At 41.8% G+C, this 19,676-nt stretch overlaps 1 protein-coding gene across 1 annotated transcript in view; it reads left to right on the top strand.

The window, feature by feature from the left end:
* Nucleotides 1–1,632: 1,632 nt before the first annotated feature.
* Nucleotides 1,633–19,676, top strand: part of LOC311054319 (protein mono-ADP-ribosyltransferase PARP14-like) — a gene marked incomplete at its 5' end in the record, with an annotated part of 35,737 nt that continues 17,693 nt past the window's right edge. The window contains 15 exons of the mRNA XM_084070192.1: nt 1,633–1,639; nt 2,574–2,680; nt 3,792–4,043; nt 4,583–4,617; nt 5,818–5,893; nt 7,996–8,022; nt 10,466–10,493; nt 10,976–11,032; nt 11,204–11,371; nt 11,620–11,745; nt 12,018–12,119; nt 12,368–14,549; nt 14,888–15,054; nt 18,707–18,856; nt 19,483–19,545. Coding sequence (XP_083926318.1) covers nt 1,633–1,639; nt 2,574–2,680; nt 3,792–4,043; nt 4,583–4,617; nt 5,818–5,893; nt 7,996–8,022; nt 10,466–10,493; nt 10,976–11,032; nt 11,204–11,371; nt 11,620–11,745; nt 12,018–12,119; nt 12,368–14,549; nt 14,888–15,054; nt 18,707–18,856; nt 19,483–19,545 — 3,547 coding nt within the window. The remainder of the gene's footprint in view (nt 1,640–2,573; nt 2,681–3,791; nt 4,044–4,582; nt 4,618–5,817; nt 5,894–7,995; nt 8,023–10,465; nt 10,494–10,975; nt 11,033–11,203; nt 11,372–11,619; nt 11,746–12,017; nt 12,120–12,367; nt 14,550–14,887; nt 15,055–18,706; nt 18,857–19,482; nt 19,546–19,676) is intronic.

Below are 19,676 nucleotides of genomic sequence, written 5' to 3'. Positions count from 1 at the left end.
ATAACTACGTTGAACAACAATCTCTGGTGTCTGAAGTGTATTGTGTGTTACAGTGTGTATTTATAGGGTGTGTAGAGAAGCCTTATGTAGTGGTTAGGCTACTATTATTATTGAGCATTTTGTCAGGTTAGCTACCTGGCTGGCACCCCAGACCATTTTGTATTTGGTCAAACCGTTACATAGAAACATGGCCCCCCAGGTGGGACTATAACACTGTAACATTGTGAGAAAAAGATAAAAGTCAGACTGGATAAAACACATAGGATAGTCTTGCTCTAAGGCTAATAAAGACACATGTAGAGAGTTTGATATTAAAGTAGACCCCATCACCCCATAATCAACGTCTGCTTGAATCCATTTCCTCCTCATTCATTATTTGATCACCTGGTTAGTGCTGATGCTGCTTACATCATGGTTAGATAATACTACTACTGTACTACTAATACAGGATAAATACTCCAGAAACACAATCAGAACAATGCTTATTGCCAAGTGTGTTTGTACATGTCAGGTATTTGTCTCCATGAGGTTGATGCATTGAAAAGAAGTTTACACAGACGGTAGTAGCATACAGTACATATACCATAATATAAATGAAATGATTGCACACATACATTTAATTTCATATTCAGTCCACATACATACACTTGGTGGAGGGGATTTGGGTGAAGGGGACCTTTTAATATTTGGAAAAACATTTAAATTATTTTTATGTAATGGCATGCCCACAGCACTGTAATATTGATGCTGCTATGTAACATGTTGCCATGTATAATATTATGTATTCTTCTATAGATAGCAGCTAATATTACACTACCATGTACTATGTTGCAGTGATGTATATAGTCTGTATACTTTTGTACTATACTATCAATGGTATGTGTGTAGCAGTGATGTGTATATAGTCTGTATTCTTCCATAGATATCACTGTATACCACTATATACATCTTACCACTGTATACATTTATACTATACTATCAATGCAGGTATGTGTGTAGCAGTGGCGTGTACAGTATATAGTCTGTATTCTTCCATAGATATCACTGTAATATTAAAGGTAGGGTAAAAGTGATATTTTTTGGTAAAAACAAAGAGCTTTATGTTAAAAGGTTGAAGCTCTATATTGTGATAGTAATCATTGCTATAGAGTGTTCAGTAACAGGGGTCTTTCCATCTCTTTAAAAAAAAAAAAATGGTATTCCGACCTGAAAATGCATTTTATGAACAAACACTCTGTCTATAGCAATGAGACTATAGACCTATTTAACATTGATTTTAGCCAAATAAAATCACTTACCCTACCTTTTAATACTGGTATGTATGCTGGGGTATTTCATCATGTCTCACACTGTAGGTGTGTGGAGTAAAGTCTCTTTAGCAACACAGAACACACTGGTTATTATAACCATTATTATGGTCAAGCAGTGATGAGAGGCTCTCTGCTGCCTCTTGTGGTCACCTTGTGCATTACAAATACAATTTAGGCATTTAGCAGACCCTCTGATCCAGAGTGACTTCCCAGAGTGTAAGATCAGAGTAAATGACATGAACCCTATAGTCAAACAAATAGCCGGCTAAATGGTCACATAAATAGAGCAAAGAAAACAAGGTAGTGCTTCAAAGAAACTAGGATGGCAGGTAAACGTCAATCCTCCTAGGATCTGTCTAAACAGCACAAAAACTAATCTCTGAATAACATGATGTGAACAAATAACCAGCATATCTCTGCATAGTTAGTATAAGTAGCATTTATTCCACATCTTAGAAGCCAGGAGGGAGAAGAGTCTCTAGGATGTGTGGCTGACATGTTATTTAATGAGATAGTTCACCACCAAAATGTCATTTCTTTTTTCCTATCTATTCTTATGGAGACTTGAGTTGAATGCATGGATATTTTTTTTGTTTTTGTCACATTCCTAAGCCAATAATTTGATGACCCGCTGCCTACCGGTCCGCTGGTCCTCAAATTATTGGCTTAGGAATGCGACAAAAACAAAAAAAATAGCCATGAATTTAAGTCTCCATGGGGTGACTAATCGATAGAAACAAAGTGTCTCTTTGGGTGAGCTGAGCTATCCCTTTAAAGCCACTCAACCTGCTCTAGTGGCCGTAGAAGACTGGCTGTACTGTGAAGCTCCCAGGTACAAAATGTCTGTTAACTGAACACTATGTAGAAGCCAGGATATTACTAACAAGTACTTGATATGCTCAACAAACCTCACCTGATTAAATAAAATGTCAGTATATCAGACGATAACAGTGTCGTTAGAATATAAAGAGGACCCTTTTGGTCAAGAACCTATTTGTTTGCATGTTAATTTAAATGTGGTGAGAGAGTAACTCCAATACTGCATTCGTTCACATCTTACCACATTATTACAACCTCATTTCACTAATGCTCAGCCTGAGTTGAATTAAATCACTGTGATAAACAGGCAATAAAGAGATGAAAACGGGTGAATCATGTTCATACCATAAGGTTCCAACTCTCAGAGTTAAACGAACACTGAGGATTTCACTGTGTAACCACATGTACTAACTGTAACAGTAATGTTGTGTGTTCTCTCTGCAGGCGAGACCCACTCCACCTCACCTCTAGACATGGCTGACAACATCCTGGATGCTGCCTGCCAGAGAGAATCACCACAGGCTGCCAAGGGGATGAAACTGGACACTAAGGTTGGGCGATATGCCAAAATATTCCCATCGGCCATCGCCGGCCCAAAAATCGCCGATTGACGATATATTTGTGCTAGAAAAGCAATAATGTGAGAACAGCTCCCCAGTCCTTTAAGCTCGAATTATACTTTGCCGTACAGCGGGTCGCGTGTCAAAAATAGCAGATCTACAAGCTCACAACGCGTCGCGGACATGACGCATTGTGAGCCTGTAGATCTGCTATTTTCGGCACGCGACCCTGTCGTACGACGGACTATACATTGGGCTGTAACACGTGCTGTGTCGGGTCAATGAAAAAAACGAGATGAGACGGCATGACTCTGTTTCTGCTGCCATGCACCAAGCTCACTCTCTCACTGACCAAACCTTTAGACAACAAAGAATTGTAAATCACTTCCATAGAGGATATTCTTTCAGGACTAAGCTTAGATCACAGGTTAGGAGATGAAGTGAAGTTGAAGCAGAGGAGCCTACCTCAGTTTGCAGCAATGATGTGGCGAAACACACCCATCCAGGTCAACTTTTTTATATTCGGACAAATAATAAATCGTGGTGCTGTGGGATAAATCACCCGTCCAGGCCGCCCTCCCCTGTAACTAAAGGGACTTGCAGTGCGTCGGGTCGCGCGTGAATTCACATTTCAAATGGTATTGATTGACTGCCTGGTGATATAAACATACAGTAAGCTGACACAAGTTTTAATATCCAGAATTGACAGCAGAAGTAAAGAATCAATTGCTTGATCTTGTGAGACCGGGGGACACACCTTAGTGCGTCATCAAGCTTGCAAATGCACAGAGAGGATTTGCAGAAACAGGAGCTTTAGTTTCAATTTCGTTTTTATATAAAAATATATATACAGCTGTCATCAAACGTACAGTAGCTGATAAACAGACAACTAGGAAAGCAAAACTATTCCCTATTTCCTCTGCTCTCCTCCACTTCATTCAGTAGCCCACCTACTGGGGAGGGGACTGGGTTTTGTAGCCTAGACTCGTCAGAAATAAGCGCAATAAACTATTGAAATGTTTTGAAATCTATCTCATACTCATAAGGACTATTTGGAATAAGACACTTGCAACACTGATTTACTTACTGATTTACTTTTTAGCCCAGGGGCGAAGAGTCGTACACCATCGTCCGGGGAGGCACAAAGAGAGGAAAGGAGCGCTTACTGGATAACCGTGGGTTTACCTACACAAAGCACAAAACGGTGACGACGCCAACGGAATACACCACGTGGCGTTGCACCGAACGTGCTTTCAAGTGCAACGTCACAGTGAAGCAGGTCGGGGATTGTTTTGTGCCTGTGGGCAGACTTCACCACAGCTGTCGCAGTGAAACGCCTGCCGTTGCCAATAAGGTAAATTAACTAGTGATTTTGTGTGTGTATAATGTGTAGACAAACCAAACTGACCAACTGATATTGCTAATATAATCGTCCGGTTGAGGGGGGTTGAGGGGGTGTCGCCCCCCGTGACGCCGGGCCTGTTCCTAGCTAGGAGACTTTATCATGATTTCTAATGTTGCGCTTGTCTTCAGAGTCTCTGATTTTTGTTTTTCTCTAAATGTTCACCAATTAGGAGAATATGCCCAGAATAGGGACGCTAGGGTTGATTGTGTGGTTGATAATGCTTAATGTCTCACTAGCATGTACACAGCATGCTGCTGATGTTTGACACCCTGTTGGATGAAAACTAACATTCTCTCTTCTCACCCTGGAAGCACATTGGAAGAGTTCTTGCACGGAAACTCTCACTTTATGATGCAGATTTGATTCTTTTCTCTCTCTCCCATCTTTTGTCCCAGCATTCTGTATCATTCCTTTCTTTCTCCGCTCTATTCTTCCCTCTGTGTTTTCCCTTCCATACACCCCTCTACCACCCTCACCCCCGCCCTCAGGCCGCTGGAGACCCAGCCTCACCACAGAGAAGCTGGTACGTCACTGTGTGTTTAAAACGCTGTAGAAACGGGGTCTGCTGCGAAGCGCTCGCGTGCAAATGTGTCACCCCAACGTGACATGTTCAAAACATCTGCACAGTTTCATATGGGTTCACTTATTGGCCCGGTTTTATTTTAGATGTGATATTTCATCCAAAATAATGATACTTCCTTGGATGTGATCGCTAAGAATGTTGCTGGTATTGAGTATTGATAGTGTTAGATAGTTATAGTAGGGTCATAATACAATGACATCAGTATTATGACGTCACTAGAATGGCATTATGCACTATGACGTCACTAAATGGCATTTCTCCATTGAAATTACCCCAAAAACGGGGGGAATAATAATAACTAGAAAAAGTGCTCCTCGGAGCACAAGTCTCCGCCAGCGGACTTGTGTTGGGAATGTTGGGAATGTTCTAATTCTTATGTTCTAATTCTTACAAAAAATAGAACATGTTACTGTGTCATAGTAACATGACACAAGTGTCCTATCCGTCTGTATAAGTGTCCTATCCGTCCTGTCTGTATAAGTGTCCTATCCGTCCTGTCTGTATAAGTGTCCTATCCGTCCTGTCTGTATAAGTGTCCTATCCGTCCTGTCTGTATAAGTGTCCTATCCGTCCTGTCTATGTAAGTGTCCTATCCGTCCTGTCTATGTAAGTGTCCTATCCGTCCTGTCTGTATAAGTGTCCTATCCGTCCTGTCTGTATAAGTGTCCTATCTGTCCTGTCTGTGTAAGTGTCCTATCCAATTGTTACAGTATCCGCCATTTCTCAACCATTTCGTGATTATTCCTGTCTTACCTCACTTTGAAAGAGGCACAGACTCCCCTCTTTCAAAGTGACACATGTATTTATAGGCCGCTATACGTTGTTATGAGATTGTGGAATGCCTGCAAAGAGAGAAAGGCGGACACCGACTATATCTTAGCTTCAGTTTATTTGCAGACAGAAAAAGGATTCACAGCACAGCCTGGTTTGCAGAGTAGAGTAAGGGCTGATCATGACCAGCCCAAGGAAGCTTAAGGCTCAATGGTTAAAGTTAGAGACTTTATACCAACCTAAAAGGTCAGTCATTAGATCAACTAACAGATTGGAAGACGGACAACAATATCACGAGCCCTTTAGACCGGTTTTGCAATACAGAAACCCTAACGCCACACTGTCTCTTCTCACTCTGTCTAACTACAGCTTGAAGAATGTTCCCCTTTTAGCCGGAGCAGCACTCTGTAACCTGACTCCTATCATGAGTTTGAGCGTGGTGCCTGTGAGGCAACAGGGGAGACAGAGAGAGAGATGGAGAGATAGAGAGAGGCCTTTATAAGGCCTTCATATAAAGTTCACATAAAGTGTTTACATGTTGTTGATCATGCATTAGTTCACAACAACGTCACTAGCCAATCAGATCACACTATTTCACCGTATTGTCACGTGTCAAGTGAGGCTTGACCAATGTTAGCTTGTTTCACGGAAAGTGAAAACAATGTCTCCTGGCGGAGACAATAATAAATAGTGAAGATAACAATAGTGTGATCGCTAAAGCGATCCCACAATTATTATTATATTATTAGAGGATTATTGCCAGACCTGAAAGGTATGGCCTACATGAGCCTTTGTCACCATTTTGTCCATACATGGTATGTACGGTTCAGTTTCTTTTTTAATGTATTCCTCTGCAACGAGCATGTTAATATAACAACACCAACAAGTAAAAAATCAAGTTAGTCATTTCATATCACATCACATTCTAATGTAAAGCAACACACCTGTCTGGTTGATAGGTACAGGCTGCCCTCTAGTGGCACAAAACTAAAACTACAACATAGTGATCAGTGAAAATAAAGGTTTATAAAGGTTTTACTCTATAAATCTATAAATATAGATTGAGGCGTTGTGAGCGTTTTGAAAACGTTTGCCTCTTTCTTATATTATTTGACAATTTGGCCAATTAATATTTGACCAGTTTTTATAGTTTGTTGATTATTTTTTATGCAGTGATGGTGCTTTTCTTTTCTCTATTAAAAAGGTCTTAAAAGTCCTTAAATTGTCACTTCACTGACATCTGGGGACCCCCACCCCCCTCCAAAAAAAATAAAAAATCAAGTGGGGACCCCCCTGGGGGTCCTGACCCACAGATTGAGAACCACTGAGCTAGGAAGCAGGGAGGGGCGGGGCTATTTAAGTACTCTGATTGTCACCCCTTCCCCCCCTCTCTCACAGACACATAGTCTGGTCACACAGTGGCCCTCATTTATCAACGCAGCGTATAAACCGGCGTATATTTTTCCATATATTCGGCCGTACACCAACGTCGAAGTCACATTTATCAACGCATCCTACACAGCTGATCCGAGCTTACACCTGGTCCCAGCGTTGATAAATGTCACGGCTGAAACGAGCGTCATTTAAATAACACGCCCTTAAAATATTCTCAAAACGCACCGATTTTACGACATGAAGACGAACCAGAATACGACCAAAGACATTAAAAGCCAATAAGAAACAGTCGCCCCCCCCCCCCCCCCCCCCCCCGCTGGCCTCGCCGCGCACGCCTCTCTCTCTCGCTCTCTTGCTCTCTCTCTCTCTCTCACACACACACACACACGCAAGCAAGCGCCCGCCCGACTTAGTCTTTCATGTCCGTGTCCGTAGCGTAGCGGTACATGAGACTCGGGCGGAATGCAGTGATTCCGTGCCGCCACGTTAATATTGGAGCGTCGGGTTTATATCCTTAACCCAGCCAGGTTGTGTAGCCTACATAACTCTCTATGACATAACTCCATAACATAGGACAAGCCACTGTAAGTTTGTGGACCTCACTGTCCATGAAAAGGTGGCCGCCGGCGCAAAAGCGCTCGTATATTTTTGAAAATAGCAGATCTACAAGCTCACAACGCGTTGCGATGCAACGCTGGCTTGTGAGCTTATATATCTGCTATTTGCAATACAGACAGATCTACAATCTTATCTGAATGACTGTTAAAGCAGTTTGTTTAAATTACTTTATAAAATAATATATTTTCACAGCGACCAGTCAGACAATGGTGCTCCGCAGCTCTAGGATGGAATAAACGGGTGCAGCCAACGTCAACAACTGGTCTCGACCAGACGTGAGATCTCAGCGTACCGTAGGATAAAGCCCACGTCAGGATATATTGATAAATGCCGAAAATTGCGGTGATTACGCCGTACGCTCATTATTTGGGCTGCACCACGTGGCCAGTGTGTTTCACCAGCCTGGTAAAAACACTGATAACTCAGCCTCCATGTAGAGTAATATTACATTATCAGTTGTTTATTTCACTATAAAGTGTTATTACTTCTAAACAAGCAGTTCTGTGTAACAATCATTTGTGTTTGCTGGTACAGGGAAACATTAGCTCCATCCACACCAAGGTGAGTTCTCTACAGGTGTGTTAGCTACTGAGCTTAGCTTATGAACTGCTCAGCATTAAGGAATTGATGCCATTGTGTTTAATTTCACTTTTATTTGAATTGGTAAAAAGCTAGGGTTGTGTAGTTAACGTGCCATGATGTAACTCCAAAGGTGGACAAGAAATCAAAAATAATCGCTCCAACACAGATACCCTGCAGCATCAGTGAGGGGAAAAGCTTTCTGTTGATGTAGCACTTTTTTTGTGTCAATCTAGGGGGGGACCATTCGGCAGCATGGCGGAATACCGTTCAAAGACAAGCCCTGCATTAGGGCTTATGCTGGCATAAATACTACATCATATACTGTATAAGCTACATTCCTACTACAGCTAATCATTTCTACAACACAGGCTGATTAAGACCAGTGGTTCTCAACCTTTTCAGGCCGTGACCCCCCAAAATGATCATAATTGAACTGGGGACCCCCCACCCCGACAGGCTCTTGGAATTATATATATTTTTTACTCTGTTCCACAGATAAATATTGTGAAAATAGCTGATCTACAAGCTTGTAGATCAGCTATTTGTTTTAAATAGTATAGGTTGTTTATTACTTGTGATGCAGTAATGGTCTTTTTTCTTTTCCTTCTTTTTTTTAAAGGGTTTTAAAAGTCCTTAAACTGTCACTTTACTGTCATCTGGGGACCCCCCAAAAAAGCATGTGGGGAGCCCCCTGGGGACACATGAGCACTTTAAACCTATATGCATCGCCTATTTGAAACTAGCCGATGCATCTTTGAGGTCCATTAGCTCTGGTCCATAGCGTTATAAGGAGTTGGAGAACTCCTTCTAACACTAGTATGGACCAGAGCTAAGGGGTCCATGACATGAAAATATTTGAGAACCACTGTTGGTTTAAATGAGAATTAAAACATGTGGAAGCAAGGCCAAATACGCAACTACACTTTAGAAACAGGCCCAAAAAAGCCCAATATTTACAAGCACTAAACAAAAAAGAAGCCCAAAGTCGCTTATAATAATCCGACATGGCAACGCTAATGATTTGCTGCGGTACAGCGGTGAAAAGTCGACCTACAAGCTCACAGTATGTTGTGAGCTTTTAGATCGGCGATTTCTAGCAACATCCACAGGCAATCAAATACATCAGAATGACTTATGGAATGCACCGCAGTCTGGTCTCACTCACCCTCAGAAAGTTGTGTTAGCCTATTAATGTAAATGAGACGATGGATTTTGAAAAGCTAACGCTAGCTTTTAGGCTAGCTGGCATTACTGTCGGAAGGCTCACCTCCTTACAATTAATAATCAGTCGGATAATTATCCATATTATCCTGTTTCAGAACCAAGGAGTTGGAGATCTCTCTCTCCCTCCATGTAGGTTTGACACAGCTGGACTGCACAGTGCGTGTTTGATGCACTGTTTACATTTAACATGATGATCGACGCACATAATAGTTATCGTGCTCGCTTTTAACTTATCTTATGCAAGCCAATTCTAGCGGTCTCGCCATTGTGGTTGAAACTTTATCTCCCTCTTTTTCGTCTCATACTGCTTTTCACTCTGGTGACTTATTTTTTCTGTATTTGTTTTTACCTGGTGTTTGACCGAATACTGGTGGTTTTAAAAACTTAAAACTGAAATATAGCTGCAAGCAGCAATAATACGGGGCCAGTGAATGCAGAAAGAGAAAAGAAAGAAGCAAAAATAAGTAATATGCACAATAAGCCATAGAAGCGTAGAAGACTGAACTTGAGAGAAAAAAAGACCATTTAATTAACAAATGAGCATTTTAAGTTCCTAATTTCATGATATAAATAAATATTTTGGGTCATAATTGATTTCATGTAAGGTTAAAAATGTAAAACATGATGTGATTAAACTTTCTGAACAAAGGTTCCCTGTCTGTCAGTAGCACTACACCAGACTAGCCTTGAAATATGACTGTCATGGAGCCTTGAGTTCCTGGTTTTTGATTTTTTTACATTGCCAACTCTCACATGTACATAAATGTTCAGGTTTCAAATATAAAGTGCTTACCCAAGTGCCACGGATGTTACAAGGCGATCCGTACCACGATATACCCGTATCTCCCGTATTGTTCAATAAAAAGCATTTTAATGCGATCGCCAGCCATTTTTTCCCTTTTTTTATTTTTTTGTTGTTATCAGTGCAAACACCTCCCAACCATTAGTGTCGCATAGTTGATCGATCGGATTAAAATGCTTTTTATTGAACAATACGGGAGATACGGGTACTTATCGTGGTACGGATCGCCTTGTAACATCCGTGGCACTTGAGTTTTATTTAAATTATTATTATTTATTTGAATGATTTGTTTTATTTAAATTCTAGAATATACAGTAGGGCCTATGTGTATGTCTTTTGAACAAACTAATAAACAGTGATGTCATTGTGTATGACTATGTCCCCCTTTCTCTCCAGACCCCTCCAAAAGTTGACAAAGTCGCAGGTAAGATCATAAAAAAATATTTGTTTTTGTTTCACATCTGAATATTTTAGGAATTTAAGTGATACAGACGGACTTAAACTAAGTACTGCAGTACGGGCACAAATGGGCGAGTGGTTAATGTGCATACCGTATACAGTTCTATCAATATAAATTAAGGCAGTTAAGACCCCAAAATAGTTTTTTGTTTTTTTAAGTTTACATTTCCAGTTTACAAGAAGAAGCAACCAATAGTGAGGAGGACAAGGGTCATCACCGTCTCCAGGCAGTTGCTTGTTCATTGCTTTGCCAAGTACCAGTCAGGAAGCGTGCCATTTCTAAGAACATTTTCACAGAACTAATCATTATTAAATATTAATAAGATTCCCTGTCATCATTCTGTATAATGGGTATGGCCAGATGATTTAACTAGGTAACTAACTTTAAAAAGGTACAAATACAGGATCTGAATTAACTAAACTGAGCTGAATATACGTATCTGTTAGATTTGGTGAACAATCCAGCTGATGCTGATGACGGATCTGGACTCAGAGGCTCTACAGGTGAGGAGAGCAGTACAAAATGAGCAGACTTTATGGCAGTCCTTCATATTGGGAGGGTATCAGGTTTCAGGATTGGATTTCAAACCAGTGGGTGGAGGTTTGCTAGCGTTCAAAGAATCAGCCAAGGGAAATTATTGATCATATTTTTTTCCCCCTTTACCTCTGAGTTAGAGTCTGCACATGGTGTTGCCATGGTTCTGGAGAACATCCCTGAGCACATGAACAGAGACCTGCTGTCCATGGTGGTGGAAACCGTCTCTGGGCTTGATGAGGGGAGCTTTAGTTTGGAGATCATCTGGGAGACAAAGAAAGCTGTGGTGACCCTCAACAATCCCACTGGTAGGAACAAACTTAGTCTACAGTATACCTGTTGCTTACATGAATGATACAAGCCACCTTGTAGCTACTCATTTGTCATGGAAGTACTGGGGTTGAATTAGTTCTCTCTGAAATGTCAGGATATCTAATCGTGTATAGTATAGTATGAGGAAGAAAAGGTAATAGCGTGAATAGATTTAGTGAAAGATTCGGCAGGAAACATGACGGTATGATGTCGGATGATACTGACCCAGTGACGTTTTCTTCAGCTGTGGACAGATTTCTGCAAGCTAGTCTGGGAAATGAGAAGTTCAAGAGGCATGGGCTGGCTGCACGGCAGCTGGAAGGAGTACAGACTGTCCGAGTGGAGAACCTCACACCGGTTGTGATTAAAGGTACACATCTCTATATTTCACATGTTTTATTTACCTGGTCATTATGCCACCTTAGGTCAACTTCTCCATCTTGGCAGCACGCAGTGGTTGAATGATCTATATTCTTAAGAGTTGTATTTATTTATTTGTTAGTTTGTTTGTGTTACTCCTGAATAAATGGATGGATTTACTCAGCCAGCATGTGAAGTGAAAGCAAAGAGTTGTGAGACGTTGAGTAGTTAATGATGTGAATGGTGTAAAATGTCCCTGAATTTGACAAATTCCTTTTGCAGAGATGTTGGAACTGTACTTTGAGAAGAGCTGGACTCTGCCAGTCAGCATCAGCATGATCCCTGAGGAAAAAGCAGCTGTTGCCACCTTCGATGATCCTAAAGGTGAAAAGGGGAAATAGTTACCAAACCATAATACTAAGTATATAACAAGCAACAGTTAAGTACACAATGAAGTGTGCACATTATGTATTTGATTTACATAAAATGATTTAGTAAAGGTTTAATGATTTGGTAATAGTTTTGTAACTATAAACTATTACATTAACAGATTAAATATTCAATACACTACGCCTGCTGTCACTTTCCTATACTAAATTGTCCTGGTACTTTTCCAATTACTTCCTTTCCAGTTGCAGAGACAATCTCCAATATTCAAGACCATATTATATGCAAGGTCCCTGTCAAGGTGTACCCCTTCTATGAGTCCCTGGGCACTGCCCTGTATGGCAAAGACAGACCAACATGGAAGATGCCTGAACCTTTCACAGAGAATGTCCACCCCCCTGTCTGGAAATTCCTCCTCATGAAGAAACAGCTAAACGCCATCAACCAACAAATGTGCCCTTACTTCTGCAATGTGGATTTAGAAAACCCTGAGGCAAAGCTCAGCCCTCTGCCAAGTCTATTGAAGCAAAAGGGTCTGACGGCAAGACAGGTGGATGAGTGGACAAACAATGCTTTGGAGGCCTTCAGAAAGCTCTTGAGCCAATACATTGCTTTTGACTTTACAGTGACTATCCCTGCTTGGAAGATGATGGAGAAAGATATCCGTTCAGTAGTGAAAGAAGACGCAGTGCTGGTGTTGGATGCACCAAAAGGGATGCTGACTGTGGCAGGGCGGGCAGAAGATGTGGATCGGATTCAAGGTCCTGTAGAGGATATCATTCTCAATGCTGTGCGACAGATAGAGAGGCAGCGAGACACTGTATCAGAGGCAATGGACATGTGCCCGGCCTACTACTATATCCTACAGCAGGAGGGGCTGCTAAAGGCGGTGTCAGATATTTCTCAGGAGTTGCACCTGTCCTATCAAGATCCCACCAAGACACTGACCATTTCGGGCCTTGAAGCAGAGGTCTCTAAAGTGAAGTGTTGGATCTTGGAGAGAAAGCTCAGAATGTGTAAGAAACCCCTGGATGATGTGGACCCATGTCTCCTAGACTTCCTCAAGTCAGTTGATGCCATGGAAATGTCGCAGGACTTATTCACATCTCAGGGAATCAGTGCCATTTACAGCACAGATAAAAGCAGGGTTCTTCTCACAGGAAGTTCTGAGAATGCTCTGGTCGATGCGGAGCGGAAGATGAGGAATGCATTTTCAATGCAGTCTCTGCTTGTGCAGGATGAGAAGGTAGTAAGGATGCCTGAGTGGATGAAGTTGAATACACAGCTGATGGAAACCTACAACACCTCAAAGACGAAAACGGTGCTTATAAATCTCAACCCAGAGAGAAGAGGCACAATAACAGTGTCCGGCTTCCTCAACCCGGTCGCCGGCAGCTTGGAGAAATTTATTGTAAATTACTCACAAGTTGAAGAAACCATCCGCGTCAAGTCCAATGCTGTGGTCCAGTTCATTCTGAAGAGGAAAAAAACAGAATGGACCAGTTTTGCTACGACAAATGAAGTGAGAGTCCATTTTGATCCCAGCCGGCCAAGAATCAAGCTTTCTGGTGCGCGTCTCCATGTCCAGAAATCCAAGGCCTCCCTACAAAGTTTGGTGGCAGCTCTCTGCACTGATGCACACACAGTGGACAAGCCTGGGGCTAAGAAGTACTTCCTGTCTCAAGAGAAAAAGTTCCTTACGTATATCGTTGACTGCGTGGTGGTGCTTCAGCAGGACAAGGAAGAGGAGTATGATGAAGATGAAGACGGCTATGAGGAAGAAGGCGGGGTGGGAGGATCGATCTACTGTGAAGTTAAGACGGCCTCGGGAGTCCTGGTCTCGGTCTCGAGGACTGATATCTGTAGCTTCAGGGTGGATGCTGTAGTCAATGCTGCCAACGAGGAATTGAAGCACATCAGAGGTGTAGCTCTGGCGCTGCTCATGGCCGCTGGGCCACAACTCCAGAAACTCTGCGATGACTACATTGCCACGAATGGACGTCTGGGACCTGGGGATGCCATTGTGACAGATTCAGGCAACCTGCCATGCAAGTATGTTGTTCATGCTGTCGGCCCTCGGTTCTCTGATTCAGACAGGAAGACGGCAGTGTCACGGCTAAACCTGGCCATTCAGGAGAGCCTGAGGCAGGCGGCGGTGAACAACTGCTCTACTATTGCCGTGCCGGTAGTGAGTTCTGGGGTATTCGGCTTCCCTCTTGAGCTTTGTGCTGAAACCATTGCTCAGGCTGTACGGGAATACTGCAATACTGAGAAAGCTCCCGGTTTGCTGACTGAGATCCACCTGACGGACAATAATGACCAGGCTGTGAGGGCTCTTGCCAAGGCTGTTAACAAGAAGTTCATAGACCTCCAGCCAAAGATGACTCTACCACGACAGGGAGGCAGCAGACATGCTGGATATTCAAGGTATAAATAAAGTGAATTAATTTACAATCATTTGGATAGTCTTGTGTAGAAGACATGTATACTACCAGGTTGTTTCTTTGCTTTGGTCTTGAACAAAGTTTAGAGGCTGCAAAAAAAAAATTAAAGGCTGAACCATGTATCCTCAAAATAATACTATATTAATGGTGGGGAAAATTAATAAATGTTTATTTATTTTATGTTTAACAGTTCTTTCATTCATATGTTTATTTCTTTTAATCGTAGGTTACAAAAAAAATCCAAGTAAATGCTATGCTACTACAGTTCTGCAGCACATTTAATCTCCAATTTTCTTGTTATTTTTCAATTTCTTCTCCCAGTGCGCATCAGGGACGAGGACAGTGGGGAGCCAGAGGACAATCAGGGTCCAGGAATCTGACAGCCAGCGGACACTGGGGCAGGGGGAGAGGACAAGGAGGATCTGGAGGGAAAGAGGGCCAACAGGGACCCAGAGGAGCTCCTAGCCCCAGAGGACACCTTCGGTCTGGTGGGGAAGACAGAGGGTAAGGGAAAAGGCTTGTCCTATACTTAGTGTTATAATTGCGCTACTGCTATGAGTAATATGCATGGTAATAAATACAGTAGTAGTATTAGATTAACTAGTAAGTACTTGTCTCGTTTCCTGGCAGCATCCCCTCTACACCAAATTTGCTCTGAAATTAGCCAATCTACAAGCTCACAACACGTCACAATAGGTTGTGACTTATAGATTTGCTATTCATGGCGAATCTTACTCTATTTTTGTCAAATGTTCGCCTATTATGACTTTCCCAGAATAGGTTGCCTAGTGTTTAAGTGGTTTACTTCTCCAATGTGTTGACATCATTGTTCAGTTCTTTTGTGATTTGTCACAGGTATAGGAGACTGGACCATGAAAGAGACCTTGAAACCACACACACACAAGAAGGGCTGAAGATTTGTCTCAGAAAGGGAAACATCCAGGAGCAGGATGTAAGGACATACAGTGTGCATATTTCATCCTAGAATATATCCTGTGCACCGGACTCTTTTCTCAACTGACATTTGTGCCTACCTAACCCTAACCCTTGTGTTGTGGAAATTCTATAAGTGTGAGGTGTAGTCAAATAAGTAAATTCCACAGAACGGGTACAAAATGTGATGATTCAAAGTTAGTTTATTGGGAGCTCTTAAGAGAACAGAACACATCATACAATCACTCAGATTGTCAAATCCTGTTCAAATCTGTTTACCTTGTTATATAGTAATTAACATACCGGCGTAATTTACAGCAAATGGGAGTATTATTCGCTTTACCTTCTGGCTATCATTTGGCAAGCATTCTAATAAACCTCCTTGTTAGCTGAATATGGTGCTCAACCTACACAACCTACCACAACTGTGGTTGTCATATGCTGCAAAATATAAAGGTAAATTATACTTAATGAATGTTTTCTATCACACTCGGTTCCCAGACTGATGTCATTGTCAACACCATCTCTGAAAACCTAAACCTGGACTCAGGAGCTGTTTCCAAAGCGATTCTGGAGACAGCCGGCCCGAGACTCCAGTCTGCGGTCAAACAAGAAGCCGGTTACGGTGATATCATTGTAACAGCTGGATTTAACCTGAAGTGTCAAAAGGTCTTCCATATCATCTGCCCCCTCTGGGACAACAGGGCCGGGCAGGCAGAGGAGGTGAATGGTGTAGTTATAGAAAGAAGGTCTGGGGAACAATTCATTGTTTAACCTAATCCCAGATGAAGTCAAACTTTATTTGTCCCTAATGATAAATTGTTGGCGCAATGCCTCAAGCACGAAAAAATACAACATATGGTATTTTTCTGTATAAAAGGAACACAAGAGACATACAGTATAACCTGCGACCTCAAGGGAAATATTTTGTTATAATGACAATATTCTACCCACTCTTTCCTGTACAGTCCAGTAAACTTGAAATACTTTTGAAGAAAAAAGAACTGACCTTGCTTTCCTCAGTTGCTTACATCACCCATTTTCCCACTTTTCTCTTTTGATTAGATTACATATGAATGTTACTGATAACATTCATAATATTATGATAAGTTTCTGATATTTGTTTTCATAAACCTGCGCATGTGCGAATATTGTCATTTTACAACTTCAATCAATAATGTTGATGCTGTCGTTCTGTTCCAGAAATTAAAATCCATCATCAGATATTGCCTGGAAGAGGCAGAGAAGCTCAGAATGGCGTCAGTGTCTTTCCCAGCGATTGGCACTGATAACATGGGTTTCCCTAAATCTCTGGTGGCCAGACCCCTGCTGGAGGAGGTTCACATCTACAGCCAGAGGAGAACACCCCAGTATCTGAGGGAGGTGGCCGTGGTACTGCACCCTAGTGACACCCTAGCGACTGTGGAAGTGAGTTCCTACATTTCATCTCAATTCAGTTAGTTCATCTTTAAGTCTAGTTTATGCTTTGTCAATATTTTCTTAGTCTCGCGTAGCCAGACCCCACAGAAAATGAAAAACAGCGACCTCTGCTGTTTGTGATTTAATCTGTGTGGTCTGGAGGGAGGCAAATGGGAAGCCAGTGCGCAGGGAAACCCCGGTTTCATGTCTGCCTTCAGCGCATCACTTCCGGTTGGTGCGACTACGTTTTCATTCCCACTAACAATATTTCTACACGGAACACTAACACCACTTCTCCCAGAGAACATGGATGGTTTTGGTTATAAGCCCACTTGTTTCTATGATGAAAGAGTAATTTAAAATGTGAATATCTTTCCGTAGTTTTGTCCGCTCCGAGGACGCTATTGTTAAATTAGTTTCGGCTAGTTTCGAGGGGGGAAGGGTGGATGGACACGTGAATCCCGCCCACTACATTTGATTGGGTAAAGCGCGGCCTACTTCCTGATCTGAAGGCACGCCCACTTGTAGCCAATGCGCACACGTTATGACGAACCTCTCCGACAGATTCCACCGCAGGGCAGAATCTGTTCTTGAGAGATTAATATTTTCTTGACACTTAACCCATTAAGACCTGAAGCCAATTCTACAAATGCCTTCTAGATCAGTAGTTCTCACACTTTCAAGATTTTTAAATTCAAAATGGCAGATGTACAAGCTCGCAGCGCGGCACAAAGTGACGCGCTGTGAGCTTGTATATCTGAAATCCTTTGAATAGCCAATGCTAAAATCTAAAATGACACAGATGCTTTCCCGGTTTTAACGGGTTTAGCCTTTAGTTCAACTCGAGTGTTTGTGTATAGCCCTTAATCACTGTTAAAGTCTCAACAGGCTTCACTGGCCCAAATTTAACAAAGGAAACAAAATTACACACTGCCATTCATTCAAACTGATTCAACTCAACGCAGATCAGTTTCATTCATCGATTCATCGTTTAAATCATCGATTTGATAAAAATGGATTCTAATAATTTGACTGTGCATTCATATTGCACAAGTATACACTGGACTAAAAACATGCAGAGCTATGGAGACTCTACAGTACGTACTGTATCATACAATGAGACGGACCCACACTAAGGTCTGTCTGTCTTATTTACAGTATGCTATCTAAAAGTAGAAATAACCATCCTCTTAGCATTGCCACCTTTCCAGAACTTGTCAGTTTTTATTATTGTCCCGTTCTTGTTTGTCAGAGTTATACCAGAGAGTTCAAAGGTCAGAAGCCGGGAAATCATCAGGGAGCACGTGCTTTTGACCCATCATCACCCTCTAAATCTACTGTACAATCCCAGCAGACCACTGGTAAGATTTTCCACCCTGAAAACATTTATTTTCTTTCTTTATTGATGGGGAAAGTTAGGGTTTAGCACATTTTGGACCTACATAGGACAGGTATGTGCCTAGAGGTGGAGGTCTAAACCACTCAGCTAATACTATCTACACATTGCGTTTGACCTCCATTCACTGCATCACTGTAAGGTTTTCTTTGCATGTATGCATTTACTTTACTGGAACAATCGTAGTCTCTTTGACACCAGTTGTTGATGGAAAATAATTGCTACTCAATCAGTTTCTTCTTCTCAGCTGGTCAGGAGAATTGAACCTGGACCCTTATTTACCAAGCCTGACTCTCTTCTCTTGTCCCGTAACACTTTTGTCTGTGTGTGTGTGTGTGTGTGTGTGTGTGTGTGTGTGCGTGTGCGTGTGCGTGTGTGTGCGTGTGCGCCAGCATCCTTCAGCCAGGTGTCATCCCCCTCTCTCGGTGTGTACCAGATGAAGATGGGTCAGCTAAACTTAGAAGTCTCATCTGGAGACATCACTAAGGACAACAGTGATGTTATTATCAACTCCTCCAATAAGGACTTTAACCTCAAAATGGGTGACTATGACCTTTAATCATTAAACTCTTTGGTGAGAGTTAGGGGGGTCACTATACAGACTTCTACTCTAGTCAATATACCGTTGTTGTCTTGATTCATGGCGATTATCAACAAATAAGGAATAGAGGAAAGAGAGCTTGTGTTGCACAATATTAGTTGCTTGTTTCTGTCAGGGTGTGAGACAGAAGTGTAGGTGAAAACGCTGAAACGACGAGGGTATTTAAATTCAAGGGTATTTAATAAGAAATAAACAGGATACACAAGGAAGCAAACTGGAAAACTTAACTATTATGGGAAACACTAAACTAATGACATGTAGATACAGATCTGGAACAGACAAACTCACAGATGACAAAAAGTAATAAACTGGCAATGAACACACTCAAACACAGGGCTTAGATAGACACAGGACTAGACACGGGTGAACTCAAAGACAAATTAATACAGGGGGATTGGCTGGGGTACAACAGGACGCTGGTGGAGAACACTTATCAAAGGGTAGGTGAGACAAGACAGGCAACAGCTACAAGGAGAACAGGAAACACTGGGACGATACCACTAAATAAGGTACAAGGAGACAGATCCTGACAGTTCAAAAGGTCAATATTGTGTCATTTTGATCTAGGTGTTTCCAAGGCCATTTTAGACAGCGCTGGATTTCAAGTGGAGTTGGAATGCTCAACGCTTGGTATGTTTTCATTTGATGATTTTTAATTTTTATAATGTGAACCATAGAAGGGCTGCAGATTATCAGTAAATGAGGGCAAATAATTAAAAAGACACTGCTCTTGATGGACAAACTATAGACGTACATGTTTC

This window comes from Gymnoscopelus microlampas, assembly GCF_963454915.1.
Source record: "Gymnoscopelus microlampas genome assembly, chromosome: 10".
Lineage (NCBI taxonomy): Eukaryota > Metazoa > Chordata > Actinopteri > Myctophiformes > Myctophidae > Gymnoscopelus > Gymnoscopelus microlampas.
The sequence above is the reverse complement of the archived record's forward strand: the minus strand, read 5'-3'. Positions and strand labels throughout refer to the sequence as shown.